The sequence below is a fragment of the Coffea arabica genome, chromosome 9c, assembly GCF_036785885.1.
Source record: "Coffea arabica cultivar ET-39 chromosome 9c, Coffea Arabica ET-39 HiFi, whole genome shotgun sequence".
Taxonomy (NCBI): domain Eukaryota; kingdom Viridiplantae; phylum Streptophyta; class Magnoliopsida; order Gentianales; family Rubiaceae; genus Coffea; species Coffea arabica.
The window spans coordinates 43,572,187-43,593,470 of record NC_092326.1 but is presented as its reverse complement, the minus strand read 5'-3'; the positions used below and the strand labels follow the sequence as shown (position 1 = coordinate 43,593,470).

The 21,284-nt window shown below is 37.2% G+C and overlaps 3 protein-coding genes across 3 annotated transcripts; 1 reads left to right on the top strand and 2 right to left on the bottom strand.

The window, feature by feature from the left end:
* Positions 1–2,337: 2,337 nt before the first annotated feature.
* On the bottom strand, positions 2,338–7,944 carry LOC113708043 (uncharacterized). The gene is made up of 13 exons (XM_072064811.1): positions 7,545–7,944; positions 7,382–7,466; positions 6,990–7,096; positions 6,650–6,718; positions 6,522–6,576; positions 6,373–6,420; positions 6,106–6,263; positions 5,376–5,614; positions 5,000–5,090; positions 4,342–4,470; positions 4,038–4,191; positions 2,952–3,046; positions 2,338–2,854 (listed from the first exon to the last, which is right to left on the bottom strand). Exons 1-13 carry the CDS (start codon positions 7,797–7,799, stop codon positions 2,669–2,671), a joined length of 1,671 nt encoding a protein of 556 aa, XP_071920912.1. The 5' UTR covers positions 7,800–7,944; the 3' UTR covers positions 2,338–2,668.
* A 356-nt stretch (positions 7,945–8,300) lies between these two features.
* Positions 8,301–12,011, top strand: LOC113708479 (protein CHAPERONE-LIKE PROTEIN OF POR1, chloroplastic-like). The gene is made up of 3 exons (XM_072064812.1): positions 8,301–8,864; positions 10,523–10,865; positions 11,668–12,011. The coding sequence occupies exons 1-3, from the start codon at positions 8,526–8,528 to the stop codon at positions 11,841–11,843; spliced, it is 858 nt and encodes a 285-aa protein (XP_071920913.1). The 5' UTR covers positions 8,301–8,525; the 3' UTR covers positions 11,844–12,011.
* Positions 12,012–16,266: 4,255 nt separating this feature from the next.
* Positions 16,267–20,406, bottom strand: LOC113708018 (protein ALTERED PHOSPHATE STARVATION RESPONSE 1-like). Its single transcript, XM_027230446.2, has 4 exons — positions 19,004–20,406; positions 17,960–18,180; positions 17,647–17,870; positions 16,267–17,551 (listed from the first exon to the last, which is right to left on the bottom strand). Exons 1-4 carry the CDS (start codon positions 19,878–19,880, stop codon positions 16,714–16,716), a joined length of 2,160 nt encoding a protein of 719 aa, XP_027086247.1. The 5' UTR covers positions 19,881–20,406; the 3' UTR covers positions 16,267–16,713.
* Positions 20,407–21,284: the final 878 nt, after the last annotated feature.

The window sequence follows — 21,284 nt, the reverse complement described above, 5'->3', positions numbered from 1 at the left end:
AAGGTTATTTGAATACAATATAATATGATAAAATAAATATAACTAAAATAATCAAGTTTTCACTTTTGATACAAATACAATCACTAAATTATAATTGTATTTTTTTTAGAAAAAAGTGTTATTGTATTAAGTGTAGTTAAAAATTTAACATACATGTATTAATAAATTTAGTATAAATAATTAATAATTTTTATTAATAGACATGTATAATTAATAGTATAATTGATAATATCATTATACATATATAATTATGTACATATATATGTATATTTTCAAACGGGTGGCAGGACGACGGAGTATACCCCCGCCCCTGGCCCATCCCCCACCCACGTTGCCATCCCTATGCGCACACATAGCTATCTATAAGACACTCATCAACATTTGTTTCTTATACTAGAATCTAAATTGGAACAATCTTTAGGGCAATAGCAAATGTCAATCAAATGATATTAGGGTTTCGAGGAATAAAAATAAATATAAATCAAATAATTGGCAAATTGAATCACTACAATATTAGGTAAGCTTAATTTTATATACACAGACCGTGTATATACTAACTGATATGAATGCATGTTACGTGATCCCGTTTTGAATTTGAACTTCAATTCTTATATATGTGACACATATTCATAACTGTTAATGTATACAAGATTAATCTTATTAGGTGCTCCACAAATTCAAAATTAGAAAAGTTAATATTTTGAAAATTTGATTAATGAATAATAATTTTGTTCTAAAATAGGCTTTGATATTAAACATTTTTTTCACGGTCAAATTGAAGGTTCAAATCATGGGTTTAGGAGCTGGGGAGAGATTAAAAAAAAAATCACATATATAAGAGAAAATTGTGGCTCTGGACCAGTGGTCAACTACTAGTAGTAGGAGTAATAGACTAATTGGTCCCAAACGTGGTGGAAGAATCGTGAACGCGTTGTATTGATTGCCACGAGAACCCGAACGGCGGACCCATGGGAGTAGGCTATAGCTCCGGTCCAATTGCCGGTTGCCACTTGCTGCAGCTAGGGGGCCATTACTTACCCAAATAATTGAGAAGGTTTTGAAGTTCAAAACATTTCATATCCTGCCACGAATGAATACAGGGAAAAAAAAAAAAGAAATAAATGAACCCCGCCCGCTATGTAGGACCGGATCCATTTTGCCAAACAAAAAAGGGTTAGATACGAAATATAGTATTTCGATCTGTATCCGATCGGAACTGGGATATAAATGGATTAATAATTTAAAATATACATATTTATCAATATAATTTGATTAGGGTGATGTATTTGAGTAAGATCAATTTGATATATTTTCTTATTTGGTTTTTTGTTTGTATTAGTTAGAAATTAGTTTACAAATATATTTTTTTCATTTTTTTTAGAAATTGTAAGTTTTGATAGATTTTTGTTGGATAAACCCGATCCAGATCCGAGACTCGTCGGATTCGGATCCGAAACATAGTGTAGAAGGCTCGTCCGGTAAATGGGTCGGATCCGAAATAATGAATTTCGATCCGGACCCGACCCGTTGACAAGCCTACCGCTATGTAGGACCGAAGGTAATCAAACCGATCTCCTTGCGAAATCAAGTGCGCGTCGAGTGCAAGTAGTTCGATAATTATTTAAGTCGAGTTCGAGCATGAGTATTGCTTTTTCAAGGTTGGTGGCTCATTGAGTCTTATCGAATACAAAGTAATTAATTAAAAATTATATATTTAGTTATTACAATTTTACTCTTTTAGACTTAAAGAGTTGTATAAATTACCAAAATTACTCTTGTAGTCGAGTCTAGTACTAGAGATTGATCATATTCGTAAGAAAATTAAGCACAATTGAATCGATCTTGAGTTTTCGAATTATTTTTCGAATTCAAGTTCAAACTCATTTCTGCTGCTTATTCGAATTTGAGCAATACCTCTGTACTATCGAGTCGAACTCGAGTATAACGATATTTACACTCGACTCGATTCGATTATATCCTGACAGGGAGCACAAATGGTAAGCCCATGCCCACCACCTTCTTATTTCTCTTTTGTGGAAGTAAGCCCACAAAATGGTGGAAAAGAAAAGCAATAACTTCTACTTTTTGAAAAATATTCGATATGTGAGAGCTACCGCCTTGTGGACGAAGGGCTAAAAGAATTCTTTTTTGTAAAGGTTACAGTGATGGAGAATCAGCTGGAAAATGATATTAGAACTACCCATTTTTGTCACTTTCCATTCTTATCGTTCAGAATTCATGCAGACCAGCTTACAAATTTACGAGATTTATGTATGTAGTAAAAAGATGGTTAAGGGTAATATTTGCCTTAGTCACTGTGTGAATGGCTGCAATAGATGGATCAAAATGCAGTAATTGAATCAAGCTGATGAAGTCAATTTTTACAGTCCGCCATCAAAAGATTGCTAATCTCGTGAAGCTCATGATACACCTAGCAACTAGTAGAACATTTTCCAGTCTTGATCCGCATTTTTGACAGCTCAAAGAGGTAAAGTGGCAGCATATGAGACTGTTGTATTGTTTCCTGTTTCTATGGAATTCCACCTCTCCTAACACCACACCACACCACAATTGTTGGGATCTGAGAGCATCTATTTAATACTGTTCAGCAAGGAATATTCGAAACCGCGCAACAATTGCTGAGCATCAATCAGAAGACAGAACTGCATCATTGTAGAAAATAGTCTGACCATGGAAGCTGCCCCCTCAATTCATCAAGGTTCCTGTTTAGACTCCGAAAAGCTTGAATGTGAGGCTCATCCTCTTCCACAGGTATTATTTTAGCAAAAGTTCCCACCTCAAGATAGTCCACCACCCTGTTAGCTGCCTCGAGTCCCGTAACAAAAGATTTCTCCTGTCAAAGTTCACAAAAGAGAATGAACTGCCTAACATCACACAAGCATACCAGCAAGTTTTCAATCAGTGAATGACATCAGTTCATGAGCTTAAACCTGTGACCATGAACCATGACGGCTTATGATCCAGTCTCCTGCCATGAACAGATTTGGGAACGATGTAGAACCACGCATCATGTACTTGTAAGAACCTAATCAAGAAGAACTGTTGGGTAAAATGCAAAGAATTGGCAAATATTGTGACAAGAATTGGCTTCAAATCGTGATAGATATCACTTTCCTTTAGGCTTTATTTGTCCGATATAAAGTGCAATAACCTTGGACAAATATCCTTTAGGATAAGATGAAGTTTGTTTGTCTTAAACTCTTGCACAAAGTAAGACAAACCCTTTGTGAACTAAGGAGTGCTTTGAGAGAGTACACAGTAATAGGAGAGTGATTTTCTGCTGCAAACCACTCTCTACTTGACCTCTTTATATAGGAAGATTGTTTGGGAAACAAAAGAACTCATTAAACACTTGTATGAATAGATTCAAAGTATTGTGTACAAATTCATGCATCTCATGATCATTAGATCAAACATGAATCTATCCTTTCATTCAAGAATTCCCATATACATGAATACATTCATAAATGAATGTACATTTTACAAACATTCACAATACTATACATGTAGCAAAGATTAATGAATATATATTAATTACATGCATGTACATCATACAAATTTTGAAAAGTTTCCAACAAGAACAAGGGGAAAGAGAGAGGGAGGAGGGGGGGGGGGTTGAGAATGAGAGGGCAATATCCTGTGGTATTGGCAAAGAAAACTCTACCAAATCATTACAAGATCAGTTATTGAGAAGTCAAAATACTGAGCTAAATTCCATGTTGTGAATAAAGAATTTTCATGGGGTAGCCATTTGTCTATTTTATTTGATTTGGGGCAATTGATAATCCGTGGAGACAGTTAATCATATAAAACCTCACAGGTAGTTCCCCCTGCTGACAAGCAGAAGTTTCCCAGATGCAAGCTTGTCTGAGTGAAAAAGATAGTAACCAAAAGGCAGGTTGAATTTATTGGCTTTGAAATGCTACCATAAGACAAGAACAATAAATGTAACCCATCGCAGAAAATTAAAACCATGTCACTCTTTGGGAACAAAAAGAAAGTGGCAAGAGGACAACCTGGAAAGAAGTGTGGCAAGTACTTGGGAAATCGCCCAATATCTTTATCAACCACCACAGCCTTCTCAAAATCGCCAATGCACTTTGAAAGGCAAGACATTACTCTCTTGACTATTATTTCATCCTTGAGAGGCAACAGATCATTGGCGTGATACTGCACCAGTTGTGCATCATTACATAAACAGAGATCAGACGATCATATCGTATCATATACCAATTTAAGAAACTTGTTGTCTCTAAAGGAGCAAGAAGCTAGCCGACACAGGGAGAGACGGAGGAGGGAAAAAGGGTTATGCGTGCTTACAAAATCAGCTTGAACAACTGTTCCTAAATCGTCATTATGCTCATCGTAAATCATGTTCAGGTTGAAAAAGGTCCACCCAGTTGAATCATCAAATCTGGAGGACACATTGCTTGCATTTGGTATGCTAACCTGGTCATTTAGAACTTACTCAATTTTCTAAGAAACAAATGTATGGCTGTCTGCTAATTAATGAACAACAATAAACTCAGACAGGACTATTTTGCATGTGCAATGGATTTGAATGATTTATATGGTCAGAAATTCAATTAGATAGAATGAGCAAAAGAAGAAGAAAGAAAAGATGATGTGCCTCTGTAAATGATTGAGAGGCAATAAGCAACAAAATAAAGGGAAATGATCCAGAAGTTGGGATTTCCAGTGTTAATTGCTTTTCAAACAACAGCAAATTCATGTGAAATTGCAGTCGTTTATCCAAAAGAGCAATAAATTGGTCAGTAAACAGTGTAGATTTAAATGAAGTATGGGATGCTGGAGTACCACAATAGCTACCAATCAACAGTTAAACTACGTTCTCGCCAGATACAAACTGAAAGAATATGAAAGATCACAATTGCATGTCCTAAGGACAAGCAAGAGACGACAGGAATATATGACACCAATCATATGAACAGTTTTAAGAAAAATTCATTGCATATACCTTTCTGTCCAATTGCAGCTTCACAGTGAGGAGATCAATGCTGTCCAAGTTTAAAACTTTCAGAAACTCTTCCCTTGTACATAATGCTGCACTAGTATTGGAAAAGAGAAGCCAACTGAAGTAAGAAGAATTCTTCTCTTTCAAGATGTCTTGCAGTTGTACGTTGCTTTATTTAACATAAAGAACCTCTGGGGAATATTTCATTTCCAAAACTTTTTATTCTTTGTCTTATGGACTATTAAGCTTAAAACTCAAGACTTAACAGCAGCCAAAATGGTCGCAGTCGATGGAACAGTAATAGAGTAGCACTTTTAGGGTTGTTAACCCTTCTATTTTTAGAATGTCAATAATAATGAACTTATATCATGATACGTGCCTGTTTTCAATTATTTCCTGCATAGTGGAGATTCCAATAGCAAAAATTACAGCATCAGCTTTCAAACTTTCTTTCCCACAAACGACCTCAGATATGCAACCTGTCTCTTCATCAATAGTTATATCCGTAACCTTTCTTCCTGTTAGGAATTTACAGCCTTGGGATTTAAGTGAATCCATCCATGGACGAAAAATCTTATCCTTGACTGTCCCTCGACACAATACCAAGTCAAAATGTCTCTGCAGCAACAAAGCAAAAGTAAAATGCTAAGATCACTTGAGGAAGAAGTAAATAAGAAAACAAGAAGACAAAAAGATTGCAGAAGTAAAATGCATGTTATATATTTTAGCTCCAGAATGTTGTTGATTCCCTTTTGATTGGTGAATTTCCAACAGAATTTTGTACCTGCTGACAGTTTCATTAAGCAAAGATTGCAGCAGATCATTCTATGAAACAAATGAACTTGTCAAGCATCTTTTTGCAGTCCAAATTCACAAGATGTAATTTCCAGATATCTACAAGTACTCTCTTACTGTTCTTTGAGACATATTATATCAAGTTCGGAAGCATGATACATGAGGAAATAGTTATTGAGAAAATCGATAATACAACATCTACAGTTAGGAGCATCTAAAATACGATAATAGCATCTAGAACTGTAGGCATGACACAGCATAATCCAGTAATGTATGGAATTCAATGATTAAAAAAAAAAAAAAACCCGTGAAACCTGCTGAGCAAGGACAAAATAGTAAAGTATTTCCAGAGTCGCTGCAGCACTACATCGCTCTGCAGGAGCAAACAATCCCACTTGTAGCAGTGGATCAAGCACATAGCGATACAGCCTCTCTGAGCAGCCAAATTGTCGAAAGAGCTCCCTTGCAGTAACTAAAAGTTCCAATCTATATATGAGGAAGTGTAACAATGTTCTAATCTTACCGAAAAACTCCATCTTTTAGAGGCATAAAGTCCGTGAGGTACAGAGTGTACTACTTACTTGGGTCATACTTTTCCCAGGCAGCGTCAGTGTTGTCGAAATCAATCACTGCAAATACAAGATAAATGTTTTCTCATCTGTAGAGAAGGTAGTCGCGGCTCATTAAGATGCTTTTTCAAATTAAGACAAGACACCTGAAGAGAACATACCAGCAGCCATTAGAGGAAGAGATGTCAACATGTCCACCATTGACAGTCGAGCAAGCTACAAAATTGAATTACCTTTGGAATCGATTTTATTCTTGAAATAAAGATGTCCATAATAATTGAAGACAAACCTGAGTATATAACAATGTCCCAAATGGCGTTGGCAGTTGAGGTACCTCTTGAAATAGAGGAAATTTGACCTGAAGAATGGCAGCAAAAAGCATTCAAAGCAGCTTAAGTTTGGAGCAATATGAGACATGCAAGGAATGCTCATTGAAGAACTCATCCTCTATCTCATTGAAATAATAGCTCATATAGTGCAGAGAAATGGCTTAAACATCGTTGAGACAATGACCAAAGATGATAAAACAAGGGTAAAGCAATACATTCTGTGACATATTCTATGTTTTAGAGCAAGTTTCTGCTGTATTGCAAGCTGAAAACAAAGAAAATACTGGCAATAATAGTTACCTCCAATCCGTCTCCAGAATATACTGCGGAGGTCGTCCACTTCGTGAAAGGCTTAATATCCAGCTCATCAACTAGATTAAAAATTTTTTTGTAGGGATACCAGAAGCCTGGAAGCAATGAAGAAATTGCACGATACATAAACATGCAGGAGAGACCTATTTGGTAAAGGGTAGTAGAAACTTTGCTGTCTTAATAACTTAATTCTCCCATTGATTAGACCACCATCATTGACATAGGTAAAAAGCCTAAAACTGCCATGTTTGATATGAATAAAGAATCTTTCCTCTTTAGTGGGCTACCAATATCTCACAAGAAAGTAAACTGAAGAAAACGATGTCTCTGGCGCAGTAAAATTTTAAAGGAGTGGAGAAGTTAGAGGATAATAATCTCACCTCGAATGCCAACATCATCTGGAGCAAGAGTTCTATTTTTGGGCCCAAATTCGTAGCCACCTTCAAGAACCGTCACATCCAACGCCTGAAATCGAATCATGAAGCATCATGAACTTCAGACATAGATGGTTAGTTTGGCAGTAATGATAGTTGTGCCGGGAACCTGTTTGCAGAGGTGGTGAGCAGCGGCCAGACCAGCCCAGCCAGAACCCACGATCACTACTTTTTTCTTGTTCTGACTTCCACTGAGGGTAGTAGAAGTGAGCTGAGTCTGCTGTTGATCCTCCAGGGCTCTGCAGTAAAATCCATATCCACTAGTGGTGGTGGTAGTAGCAGCAGCACTATATTTACGCTTATTTGAGAAACAAGGTGGTGCGATTGTGATTGTGAAGGAGAACCTCCAGCTACCCCCCAACATCTTTTCTTTCTTCTAATTCCTCTAATCTGCAAAAGGCTAACGGTATTCAACCGCCTCTTCTTCTTCTGCACCTCTGTCCTGGCCACAAATCAATCGCTTGGTAGAGCATTTTATTTTCTTACAAGAAACTCTTCTCTTTTTTTTTTTTTTTCTCTTTTTCATTAACTGAATTAACAACTTTTCTCTATATAGCATTTGATTGACGTTCTGATTTCATTCTATTTGTAATATAAAAAAAATGAAGGAGTTCTACAATCCGCTTAATATGTATATATATACTTTTATTACAAAAAAAAATGTGACATTTCTTTTAAAAATTACTTTCTTTCTTTTTTCCATTATTTGTGGTAGATGTTACTTTAAAAAATGAAATGTTTCCATGTAAAATGGAGACAAAAACATCACAAAGCAATTCTTGAATTGAATTATGGACTCGAAGAAGCAAACATCTAATGGTCCACAAAAATTGGCTAAACACAGGCGAATCCAAATTCCAAACGCATCCCACCTCAGACTCAGTCCCCCTTCCTTCTACACTACTCCAGCAGAGGATGCACCAATTCAACACACAACACCCACAAAATTCTCTTTGATTTGCACAAATCCGCCTCCCCTTCCCTCCGGGGGAAAAGATAAGCACTCAAGACTGAGTTCTACTGCTGAAATCGACTTACTAATTTCTCTGCACGAGCAAGAATATTACAAGCGAGTACTATAGACCTCTACATGGTGGCCTTAACTCTCTCGGTCCGGCCAGACCGTACGATCATTGGTCGTAATCCGGCGGGCCCAGCCCGGCCTAGACCCCACCTCAGCTCAGCCCATGTTGGCCCCAGGAACCATGATCGCCCAAGATGGTCTGCGCTCTTCTCCCTTACTCGCCGCTTGCTAGCTGCAGCTCCGCAAGCTGGCTCCAGAGCCGACGACTCAGCTCCTTTCGAGATGTCCCTGGAGAATGCCTTGAAAGTTTTGGGCATCTCGGAAGGAGCTTCTTTTGAGGATATTGTCCGAGCCAAGAATTCGATTCTTGCCTCTTCCAATGATGACAAAGCAACTATTGCCAAGGTTCTTCATTTTGGTCTTTGGTCGACTATTTTTGTTGAATTATTATGTACTGGTTGCATTGGATTTCCTAGATATGCTTTAGTGGGATGAATATGAGTATTTCATTTTCTGGAAGGCGAGGAAAAAAAAGAGGTTTTCTTTTTGCCTTGAAAGTTAGGATCTTTTTCTCTTCGTGTTGTTGCTTTTAGTAGCTTGTAATGCTTCACTTCTTGATTGCTGGTTCATTAGCCTGCTGATTTTCTACGTGGATTGTGGTGTTGTATTTTTGAGTTCTGATGGGGCTTGGCTCTGTCTCTGATGATTTTAAGTGGACTGGCTATGTAGCTTGAAGGAGTAGTATAGAAAATCCGGCACTCTTTTTGCCGGTAATAGAAGTAATTCTCAGGGAATAAAATATTTATTTCTGTAGTTGTTTGGGACCCAATTCGGATAGCAACCAGTAACTTTTCCCAGCTAAAAGTTTATCAATATAAATATCAGGAAGCTTAAAAAAAAATTCCTAACGATGAAGTCTGCAATTTTAGTTTCTATATATATGTAGAACATGTCTAGTTGTATGCCAGTGCCAGAATCTGCTGAAGACGTTGTTGCTTTGGAGGATGTAGCAATTTCACTTCATTTATACTCTTTTAGCAATCGGATGGCGTGCATCCCTTGCAATCCTGGCAAGAGTTTTGTTGTGAAGTCGTATATTTTTTGTTGAATGCTCAAAGGCCTAGAAAAAATGACAATAAGGATGTTGGACTTTGATCTTCTTACAATTTTGCTTTGGCTGTCTCTTCTTCTTCCACCTCCCTCCTCACCAGTAAGGTGTTAGCCTTTGGTTCTAGGAAGGAAACATGGGTGGGTAAGATGGTAGAGTGGATGAGCTACCAGAAGGTTTCTTTTGCTTGATCCTTTCTGGCATGCTTGCCCATCTCGCGTGGTGATAACAGCAGTTTATTCCTGGTCTATTACTACCATGAAAACTTACAGCATAAAATAGGAATATGAAGGTGATAAAACGAACTTAGTTACCAATATTACTGTTCACAGGCTGAAACACTTTATTGCAGTCTGAACTGAAAGCAATTTTTAAGTTTATACCTGAGTTTCTGCTCCCTGAGATCTGACTACTTGTAGCCTGCATGAGTGCCTGTATTCTTACTTGTTTTCACACAGGGCAAGTGGTGAAGGATTGGTGATGTTATTTGATTCTCCTATTCCACAAGGCTGGATATTTTTTGGAACAACTAGAAGCTAATGGGTTAGGGTTCGGCCTTTTTACATTGAGTTAACCTATTGGACCCATTAACATTAGTATCACGAGCTGTTTCGTCAATTACAATGAAATATCAATGAGTGCATTTTTTTCCTATAGTTGAATTGTTAGAAAGGAGTAGTTCTCTCTCTCTATCTTTCTCTCTCTGCGTGTCTCTCTCCTGCTTTGAATAATAAGCATAAGTTAATGATGGACCAAAAACAATCTTAATGCTGGTCTTGCATTTTCGGTAAAATACTAGGTTGGTGTCTATACATTGTTACCTGTCCTTTAGTTAATTATCACCGTAAGCAGAGGATTTGCTTGGTTTCAGAATATATTTAATGTGTTCATCTTTTTTTTTTTTTTGTGTGTGGGTTAATAGCCTTTTTGGAGTAATAAGGTCATTGTTTCCCAGGTAGAGGCTGCATATGATATGCTGCTAATGCAGAGTTTATCACAGCGAAGAGCGGGAAAAGTTGTAAGCAGCAGCATCCGCTATGCTGATGTTAAGCCTGTAAGTGCTCCTAAGCTGGGACCAATGCCCCAGTGGCTGAAAAATTCGGTCTCTGTTGAAGCGCCTTCAACTGGAGATTTAGGCATACAAGCAGGAGTGTATGGAGCTTTAATGGTCTTAACCTATGTAAATGGAGCCTCATCATCTGCAGCACCATATGCTGGAGCTGATGTCCCTGGACTTATTCTAGCATCGAGTTTTGGGGCATCCTTATACTTCATAACAAAGAAAAATGTCAAAATAGGTGAGTATATGTTCATATTGAGAATTTTTATGGATGCTTTTATTTTGATTTGTCCATTTAGTATTACCATTACACACATTTTGGTATGTGGATAATCACAAAATACATCAATCCTGGCACTGGTTTCAAAGGCTGCACCTTTGACCATCTCTATTGCAAACTTCAGTCCCAGAACATGCTTCTATTTGGCTCTCTTCTTTTTGGCATGTATTGCCAAAACTGTATCATGTGTGATTTGAGCTCATACAACGATAATTTACTTTATAGAAAAGAAAATCTAGTGCTTATGCATTGGGCACAAACTGTTTAATGTTCATTATATGTAACTAGAGGTATACAAGGAACAATATGATTTTCAATGTGAAAATGTTGATGTAACCTGCAGTAAGAAACTGCAGTTCTGTGTCTGAGGCTGTATATGGACAATGGAATAAAAGGAGAGGAGATTTCAATAGCCTCCAATTAAATGCAAACTGGCCATTTGCATTCAAATGTTGCTGTATACGTTTAGCAAATATTGAGGATGTGTGTTTGCTGTGGCCAGTTTGTTTTGCAACATAAGCGGCAAGCTATCTATATGGGGTCTTTGGCCATCGTTTTTAAAATCACCTTTTGTTGGTTGGCATACTATAAGCGTGCATTTCAACGAAGCACTAATCATCGATTCAGATGATTTTATTTCAATTACTTATCAGGATGCTGTAGATAATGCTTTAAACCTTAAGATTTGGCTTGTTTTGAATGTTTTGTGGAAGTGATGCGCCCAAACATAAAAATTGGAGGTAATTGGTTTTGCCTGCAGGGAAGGCTACTCTGTTTACAATTGGAGGGCTGGTGGCCGGTGCCGTGGTTGGCTCAACAGTTGAGAACTGGTTGCAAGTCGACATTGTCCCCTTCCTGGGCATACATTCTCCTGCCACTGTTGTGAGCGAATTTGTGCTTCTCTCTCAGTTTTTGGTTTCCTTGTACTTGAGATAGGACAAGTCTTGGGCTGCATAATAACTAGAAGTGCCGAGCTTAATCTCTTCTCGGTCTCTCTTCCTGTATGCATGTCTAGAATACGTATCACCCACACCGTGTACAAATTGAACATTTATTTTTGAATAGATTGTTGGGGACGTATAGCATTTGTGCCTCTGGTGCAAACTTACTGCCATCTCTGCCATAGTTGTGCTCACGCTGCAGTAGATATGGATTATGGGAGGCGTCAAGAGAGTTCGCCATCCTGTTCGGTACCTTACATAAGATGTCGCGGAAAAGCCAAATGGCTTGGTTATTAACGAAGTGAATTAGCTTGTTTTTCAGGGTCTGCAGATCTTTATTGAGCTTTGACTGTTGGCTTTGCATGGATGCAGCTATCACTTATAATTCCCATCTTTCCTATATGCGCGCAGGAAGCAAGGGAGCACAGAATGCGGTCGAGTTTCATTATTTGGAGAATATATTAAGAATCGTGGTGGCGTTCTTTCTTTTTTGTTTTTGGGTTGATCATTTAGGAATCAGGATGAATAATGAGCAAAAAAGGAGATGGAATCACCAAACAAGCCATGCCATGAATGCAATCAAGGATTGGCCAACTTAATTAGATGGATGATGGATGGTTAAGTTGGTTAACCTGTTCATTGCCTGATATGAAAATGGTGCCAGGCCAAGGATCATGCCTGTATCTAAGGCTGCAAACGAGTCGAGTCGAGTCGAGTTTTGATCTAATCAAGTCGAACCTTGACTTAATTTCATCGAACTCAAACTCGTCGAGCTTGACAATTTTTAAGCTCGAACTCGAAAAAAATAAAAAAAAAATTATTTTATTCTTTTAAAAAATAAATAAAATAATTTTTTAATAAATAATAAAATATTAAAAATATTCATATAATTTTACTATTAAAATAAAAATAAAAAAATATTTATATATATGTATATTCGAAATCGCGAGCTAACGAAACTCGGTTAATGTTTTGAGTTCAAACTCGATTTTAACTCGATCAACTCAAATTTGAATCGAGCCGCTCGCAAGCAGCTCGATTCGTTTACACCCCTGTCTGTAACTACCTATCTGCTGCTAAAAATTCTTGCCTGTGGAAATTAGCACCGAAAAGAAACAAGAAAAGCAAAAAAAAAAAGTCAACAAAAGTATGAAGTGGTACTAGAGTATCAATTGAAGAGAAAGGAAACCTCAATTAAGCTACTCTACCCTATTTTCTTTTTCTATTTCTCTCATTATTATTTATCATTATTATTATTAAAGTGATAAAAGGGGTTCCATTGCAACACAACGGGAAGAAAAGGAGTCAGACATGGTTTTCAAACTCGGAATGAATCGATCGATTCAACCGATTGAACCAGAAACCGGTTAGGCATCCAGGCCAAGCTTAGCTAGAAAACTGGCTGGCTGACGAAAGACTCGGTCAAATCCGGTTAACAACCGGGTTGAACCGAGAAAACCCGGGATTTTGAAGACCCGAATTTTGGTTTCCTAAAGTTTTGCAACTTATTTTCCCAAAAAAAAGAAGAAGAAGACGAAGAAGAAGAATCAACCTTTCTTTCCCTGCTTTTCAAGCAAATCTATAACAGTGGACTTGCTGCCATTTATAGATCTAAAAAAGTAATAACACAAATCTAAGATGAAGAAGGAAATTTTGCAGATCTAAGATCAAGAAGCAAAATAAGAGAAGAAAAAGAGAAATGCAAATGGATAGAAGAGAACGAAATTAATAAGTTTTCATGTTTTTGTTTGATAAATATAGAAAAGAGGATCAAAGATGAAAACCCAGAACTACAAGACAGATTTGATGAAAGAAAATATTAAAAGACACAAGGAAAGCAAGAAAACGAAAGAGTGAAAAGAGAGGGAATAAGCAGAAACGTGAACGCAATTATATTGATAGCATACGTAGGGCATAGAGTGAGAAACTAGAGATGGCTACCTTAAGTTTTTGAACATTTCATTTTTCCCCTACTAGTTTTTAAATTATTATCAAAGTTCCTAAAACTTTTTCTAATGTCAGTTGCATCATCAATTTTGATGTCTGTTTTCAAATAAGTCTCACACATTTAGTTATAGAATTAGAATTTGAAAATATCAAATTGGGTTCGGACTTTAATGCTTTTGAATTTCATTAAGCTATGTGTTATTTCTAATTTGTGAGGTTATTGGTTGGGTTATACGTGCTCGAGTTTTCAAAGTTGGTTTTGTTTTGGGTGTGTATGATACGAAGAAAATGTGTAAGAAAAAAGGAAAATACCAAAGCGTATGTACTCTTTATAGCATTTAACGTTATATATATTTAATACATATTTATGCCATCATGATCATGTCATTCGATTCTTAAACAGGTTCAACCCCAATCTAATCCATTGACCCCTGACCTGTAAATTTGGCTGAGTCATTACCCTGTCTGAGTCTTAAAACATAGTAGTATAAGAAGTTACATTATTATATCTGTATGAAATGAAATATTAATGAAAGTAGTGCGGAAATGTATTACTCAGAATAATAACCATTTCTGAGGTTTGTTTGGATTGAGCATTATTTCTCCAATTTTATTTGCTTACATTATCATTATAATTTTCAATATACCTTTTTATCTTCCCGATTACCTTTTTATCTTCCCGATTACCTTTTTATCTCACATACATCACATCACAAAAAGTGCTACAGTAAAAATATCTCAAATAACTTACAATCCAAACAAATATTATTGTAAAAAGTGCTACGGTAAAAACGGTAGAGAATAAAGTAGTTATAAACAAATATTACTGTCTGCATGCTGCTGTTTTTGCGTTTTTGTGACCTCTTCCAAACAGTTTAGCACTATGGCCCCTCAGCTCTCAAGGAAAAGACGCATTTGGTACATGTAGAAACCTGATGCCGGACTCCCAATGTAATATGTCAGTTTTTTTCTTTTTTGAAATATATTAGTAAATGATATAATAGGATGCATATGAGAAAAAAAAAATGATTGAAAAATATATCGTGAGAATGTTTCACGAAATTTTTTTGCGAAAACCATCTAAGATTCTCCTGCCTTGTGCCAGCAAGTTCCTGTTCATGGAGCGGGCAACCGTGGCTGCTATTTTGGACCCTATTTGAGGCGCTGTTGCTGGTTGGGACACTCAGACCACAGACTCTATCTAAGCTGTGGGCGGTTGCTGGGCTGGGGTCTTCAGGCCATAGGCAGATTGAGACTCAGTTTTGTGACTGAGTTTACCCTTTTCTTTGGTTGGTACTGCTTGAGTTTTATTTCTGATCACTTTCTTCCAATTGAAACTAGTAGTGTGTTTCTCAGCAGGTTTTCTTGACTTTTTGGTATAATTTCATTGCTTCATCAATAAAATTTTATAGTTTGCATTAAAAGGGAAAAAAAAAATTATGGAGTGTAACATTCATGCCTCCTCGTGCTTTTAAGATCTAGGGCTGAAAATATAGCCAAATAACGAGATGCAATCATCAATAACACCTTTCTTTAGCGCATGAAATTCTCGATGTCACTTCTATACTTATATCGAGTTTCCTATTTATTTTAGTTGTCATGTGTTCTTTAATTTTTTTTTTTTTTTGTAATAACTCAAATTGGTTTTATTTAACTTAAATTTCCTTTACCCTCACGCGATAAGCGAGACTACTTCAATATTTATCCCAAATTTTTTTTTTATTTAAGTTATTGTGTGCTCTTTAATTTTTTTAATAATTCTAATTGGTTTGATTTAATTTAAATTTCCTTTATCCTCGCATGGAGATTGACACTGATAATGGCACTGAATATCCCAACGCTTTCTTTAGATTTCATCAGGGCCTCACATGAAATAAACGCCTCTAGACCATGACCCATACATGTTATTACAATTGTCAAATAATAGCTCCTATAGTCAATACTGGTGACCAAACCACTGAACCAAAACTCAGTACTATAAAAAATGGACTAAATCTCTCTTTAGACTGCAAGTCAAAGATTCGAATCTCGCCTGCAATGAAAAAATTCTAAAAGAGATGTCCGAGCACCCCTTTAATATCTCTTTTTAGATTGTTAGTCAAGGATTCGAATCCCACCTGTAATGAAAAAATTCTAAAAAAGAGATGTCCGAGCACCCCTTTAATCTAGTCAAGTCTATATATTTGCTATACTGCGCCTCCTATTCTTGCATCGTACGTAGGTACCATTTCCTACTTGGAATTCTCGGTGACATGTTTTCTATGCCAAACTCAATGTCACCAATAATGTTACGCCAAGTGTCATGTTATTATATACACTTATGTTAAATCAAGTCAAGTTAAATTATTAGAAAATTAAAGTGTAAATAATAACATGACACTTGGCGCAACATTATTGGTGGCATTGAATTGGCATAGAAAACATGTCACCGAAGATCTCAAGTGACAAACACAGCTGGGAATACCGATGAATATCAAAAGTAAACTATAACTAATATGGGGATATATTCAATTCTTAACCATCTTCTTACCCTTGGTAAAATGAGACTATTTTACAAATTCGACCACATACTCCAATCCTCCAAAGTTGCGGGAACATGTAGGCACATGGGCTGCCCACCCAATCTCCCAGCTTACATGGATTTTTCGCCCATAGAGATGTGAGAATGAGGAAATAGGCTACAAACTTTGGCAACAGAACATCTACAAGGCAGGAGGGAAACTCCCAGTGCCCCCTACTTCCGAGTACAAACACAACTAAGAGCATCTCAGCGAGCTGCTTAGACGCATTCCCAGTGTACAATACCCTTCAATCGGGCGTTCAGCCTAAAAGAATTCAAAATGAAAGGAACGGGGAAAAAGAATAAGAAGAAAGCCCGAGCCATGTCAGTCACAGCATCTCCACTTCATTTTGCGAGGTCACCTTTTGCCATCTTCAAGTTGGGAGCCTTTGGAATACGACACGCTGCCGAATTTCTCAGCATCGTGACTGCTGCTTGATAGATCATTAAACATTTTCAATGTAATCTTGGAAAACTCTGTCATAGACTCGAACACTCTGCCAAAACCTGTCTGAAATCCATTCAACGTTATCCTTTGAGTTTCTTGCATGCAGTTCTGGTGGTTTTCCTTTTCCATGTCAACTTTTCCCCTGAAGTTGTCCAATAAATCCTTCCTCTCTTTAAAGCACTCAGCCCCACGATCACTCTCCAGATCCAATTTATGATCTGTTGACTTTAATTCATGAAATTTATTCTCAGCCTTCTGAAATACAAGAATCTTTCTATCTAGTTCTTTAGACAGGCTATCAACTTTCCTTTTCTGTTGCTGTTCCTCTCCCTGCTGAACCCACAGAGCTCTAATATCCTTTTCACAGCTTCTTAAGGCAGAGCCAACATCCTTGTCAGGCAATTTGTCCAGGGAAGCTAACCAATCACGGCAAATGGTAAGAAGAGGTGGTCCATTTTCTCGACATGGTGGAGCAGAAATTCTGCTTCTCGAATAGAATTCAACTTCAGGGACAATAAACTTTGAAATCCAGCCATGCAGTGCTTCAACGTATGCCTTCTGGGATGCAACATATTCGGTAAAGCATGTCCGCCAATTCCGAAGCTCAGCACCAAGCTGCAGAGTTGAAAGCCGGTGAGAATCATTGCAGAACTTTCCAAATGTAGGACATGTGAAAGTTTTCACTTCAAACATGATCTTATTCTGGATTTCATGGGATTCCAACATGGTTTTCCAGCACCTCATCATGCTGCAGCAAAGTAAAACACTTTCAGCAAACCAGGTGACAATATTAGTAAGCGTATCAGGTAATCTTCCTTCTTTCACTCCAGAATACCTCCTTACCCTTGAAGCAGTTCCATAATTTGGGGCTGGAGCTCCTCGTCCCTGAGTTTCTCAATTCTTTGGGATATGGTTTCAGCACTTCGAATTGCAACAAGGATCCTGCTATACAAATCTTTCACTGCTGCTCTTGTTTTATCTACAGTGGCCCCTTCAACTCCTCTGGCATCTTGGTTTCTTAGTTGATTGCATTTCCTCTCATATAGTTGCCTAGTGTTGTCCCCAGCCTGAGGGCAAACAAATTTCAGGTCAAATGCCATAAACTAAATGGGAAGAGAACAAGGACGAAAGTTATGGCAAGAACTATATCATCTACCTTAACTTCTTCATAGAGCTTCTTCTCCCAAGCATATATCCTTCCCAATGTCAGCGAATGGCTTCCAGAATCCATTCCTCCATAATCATCAAAAAGATCATTCTTGAATTCAGTCCATGTCAAACAGTTTTTGGAACTCGACGCTACAAGACTCTTACATGATGAAGAACGAGAAGAAGTGGATCGCCAAGTTATAGCCTGGATCAATTTTGTTGAGTTCTCTGATCCACACAAGAAATGAATCAAGATTTGCTTTAGTACGATTGCATCATTGGCAACTGGAAGTAAAAGTTGCAATCTTTAAATATGCAAATCAGAAATGAATGAAAAAAATGCCAAAAAAAAAACTGAAAAAGCAAACTCATCATGCCATACATGAACTCAGCCTTATCAGAAAAGAATTCAGTACTTCAACATCTGAAATTAATTGCCATTTCCATAGCAAGTAAAGGACATTTCTGTAACAATCTCACTGGGTTATTTATCTTTCATTGTTATTTATCTTTTAAAGTACATTTCCGTAACACGGATGATACTTGCAAAAGACATGCAATCTATACTGGGTTGCGATAGAAGAGAGTGAATGTGCCCCATAAAAATGTCACTGTGAACTATTACAAGTTCTTTTGCTGTCAAAATATAAAGGCGCAAAGGTGATGCAGGGTATTTGTAAAGGTTAACAGAAGCATGCTACACACTTACTTAAAGGTAGACAATGTAGAACCCACCAGACATACAGAAAGAACAATACGTAGTGATAAACACGACTAAAGCACTCTGAAGCCAAATGTAACTTTCCAAGGTAGGACCGTAGGAGAGAAAAAATTTACAGCAGCACATTAGGACTTGGAGGTCATACCACCTTATCATCTCCAAGTCTCTGAAGCAAAAATTCAAGAAAAATGTAACGATATGCTTGTAGTATGTTAACCAAGTAAACGAAAGTTGACGGCTAACACATCATTACAATCGAAAACAGCACACAGGACACATGCGCCTATAATTTAGTTGGTTGAAAAGAAGGACGGAAGAAATAGTTTATACCTTTTATCTCCTCCAAGTTAGATTGCAGCTGGACCCTATTGACCTCTAACATTCTAGACAATTCCTTGCCAGAATCGTAAGCTCTGATAAAATGGTCTTCAATATCCTGAAGAGCTTCCAACAACTCTCTCCCTCTCACAGGCGTGTCAATGACAGTTAAGCCCTTTTGCTCCACCTGGCTCACATTACTATCATTCACTGCCTTGGCAACCTCAACCCTGCTGCTTTCCTCATGATGCCGCCCACCCAATTTCTCTTCTACCACTACTGCATTACTTTCTTCCTCAAATCTTTCCCCTTCTTCTTCCAATTCGGGAATTCCTTCTCGCTCCCTAACAACCCTCAAATCCTCCTCAGATATCCGATTATACCCATTTATTATCTCTGGCCTAACGCTAGTAAAAGGGTTAAAAAAATCCCAACCAAAATCTCTATGTGGAGAGGGCATTGATTGAGGCATTTCCATGTAAAAATACCCACAAGAGGGCGGTTCTTCTTTCTCCACTCTTTCTTCTATTTCCTCCTCTGAAGAGTCTGATGCAGTTGAAGACTCGCAGGACTCACAGGTAAGAGCTTCCTTGGTTGGTTCCGATGGTGTTTGCTGAAGGAACAGGGGGTTGGAGACCACATTTTCTGGGGGAGGAGAAGGTGGAGTAGGAGGTGGAAAAGTGATCATAAATGGAGAAGCAGGAGAAGAATGGCGAGCAACAAAGAGCCTAATAGCTGCTGAGACACCATAGAGTGCTTGACAGTATCTATAATGTGCATCTGCCAGAGCATATCTTCTCTCTACAGCCAACTTCAGCTGGTGCTTTCTATCTCTGCATATGGACACTACTTCCTCTTCCTCTTCTAACCTGGAAGCCACACACCCCATTTCTCTCCTGTTTACGAGAAAATATCGGGGAAATGGGTATATCTAAAAGACGGTAAAGAAAAGGTGGAGTCTTGGAGCAATGTGGGTCGAAAAACTTTGGATTTTCAGCGAAATAAGGGGAAAAAAGTTTGCCTTTCAGGGAAGGTTTAGACCTGCCCGCTTTCCATCTGGAAGTCGAAAGATGGTTCCGGCCAAAAAAATAGGTTCTTGAACATGGTCGCAGATCAGCCCACATTGAGCCATTTCAGACCGGGGAGAGGAGGGAGGAAAAAGTTGGGTTTTTTCTTCTGTAAACGAGGGAGGCGGGCACTGGTCACTAGTCTCACACACACACACATGCATTACATATCACACACAGACACGCACAAAAACAGAGATTCTGCACAAAAAAAAAAAAAAAGGAGGTGGTCTCACAGTCAGAGAAAGAGAGGGACCTGTCGCTAGTCACAACAAACAGGAAGGGAAGGAGGGGATATTTTCTTTTACTACCAATTTCATCTTCTCATTTCAACTTTTGTTCTGCAGATATAAAAAAATTATGATAAACAAAGGGATACTGTTGAAGAAGTTCCTAGCACTATTATAGATGAAGGCTTAGACACTGGGAATTTTCTGGTAATAAAAAGTATAAGGGATAATTGCAGAAACCTCCCCTGAGGTTTCTAATATTTGCACTGACCTTCCTTATAGTTTGAAAAATTACACTGACCTCCCCTGAGGTTACTAATCCTTTGCAAATTCATTCCAAACGATTAAAATATTGTTTTAGGAAGTGAAATTATAATTTTTTACTAAATTTGTCCTTTGTACTACATGTTCAATGAATGATAAAATACTACAAATCAATTAACAATTAATAAACTTTAAGGAGTATAGTTTATAGACAAATATGCATTACCTATTTAAAGTACCGACTCTTTATGGGTATTTTACTTTTAAACATTTAATTTAATACAAATATTTATGCTCAAATACATAATTGTATTTACTTTCAAATATTTAATTTTTGTTAAATACAAAAACTACCAATCTCTCTTCCGTAAAAATATTAATATAACACTTTTTCAATTTTAGTTACAAACATTTATGTATTTAACATAAATTAAATGATTCAGAATAAAATACCCATAAAGAGCCAATACTTTACTTATGTAATGGATGAAAGTCACAAAGAATTAATACTTTATGGTCATTTTAAAAAATATATATTTAATTTATATTAAATAAATAACCTACCGATTTCCTTTTTACAAGAATATTACTTTAACACTTTTTGAATTTTACTAATAAACATTGATATATTTATCATAAATTAAATGTTTGAAAGTAAAATATCCGTAAAAAACCGGTGCTTTAAATGAGTAATACGTGTTTGCCTATAAAGAGTCGGTAACTATTTAAAGT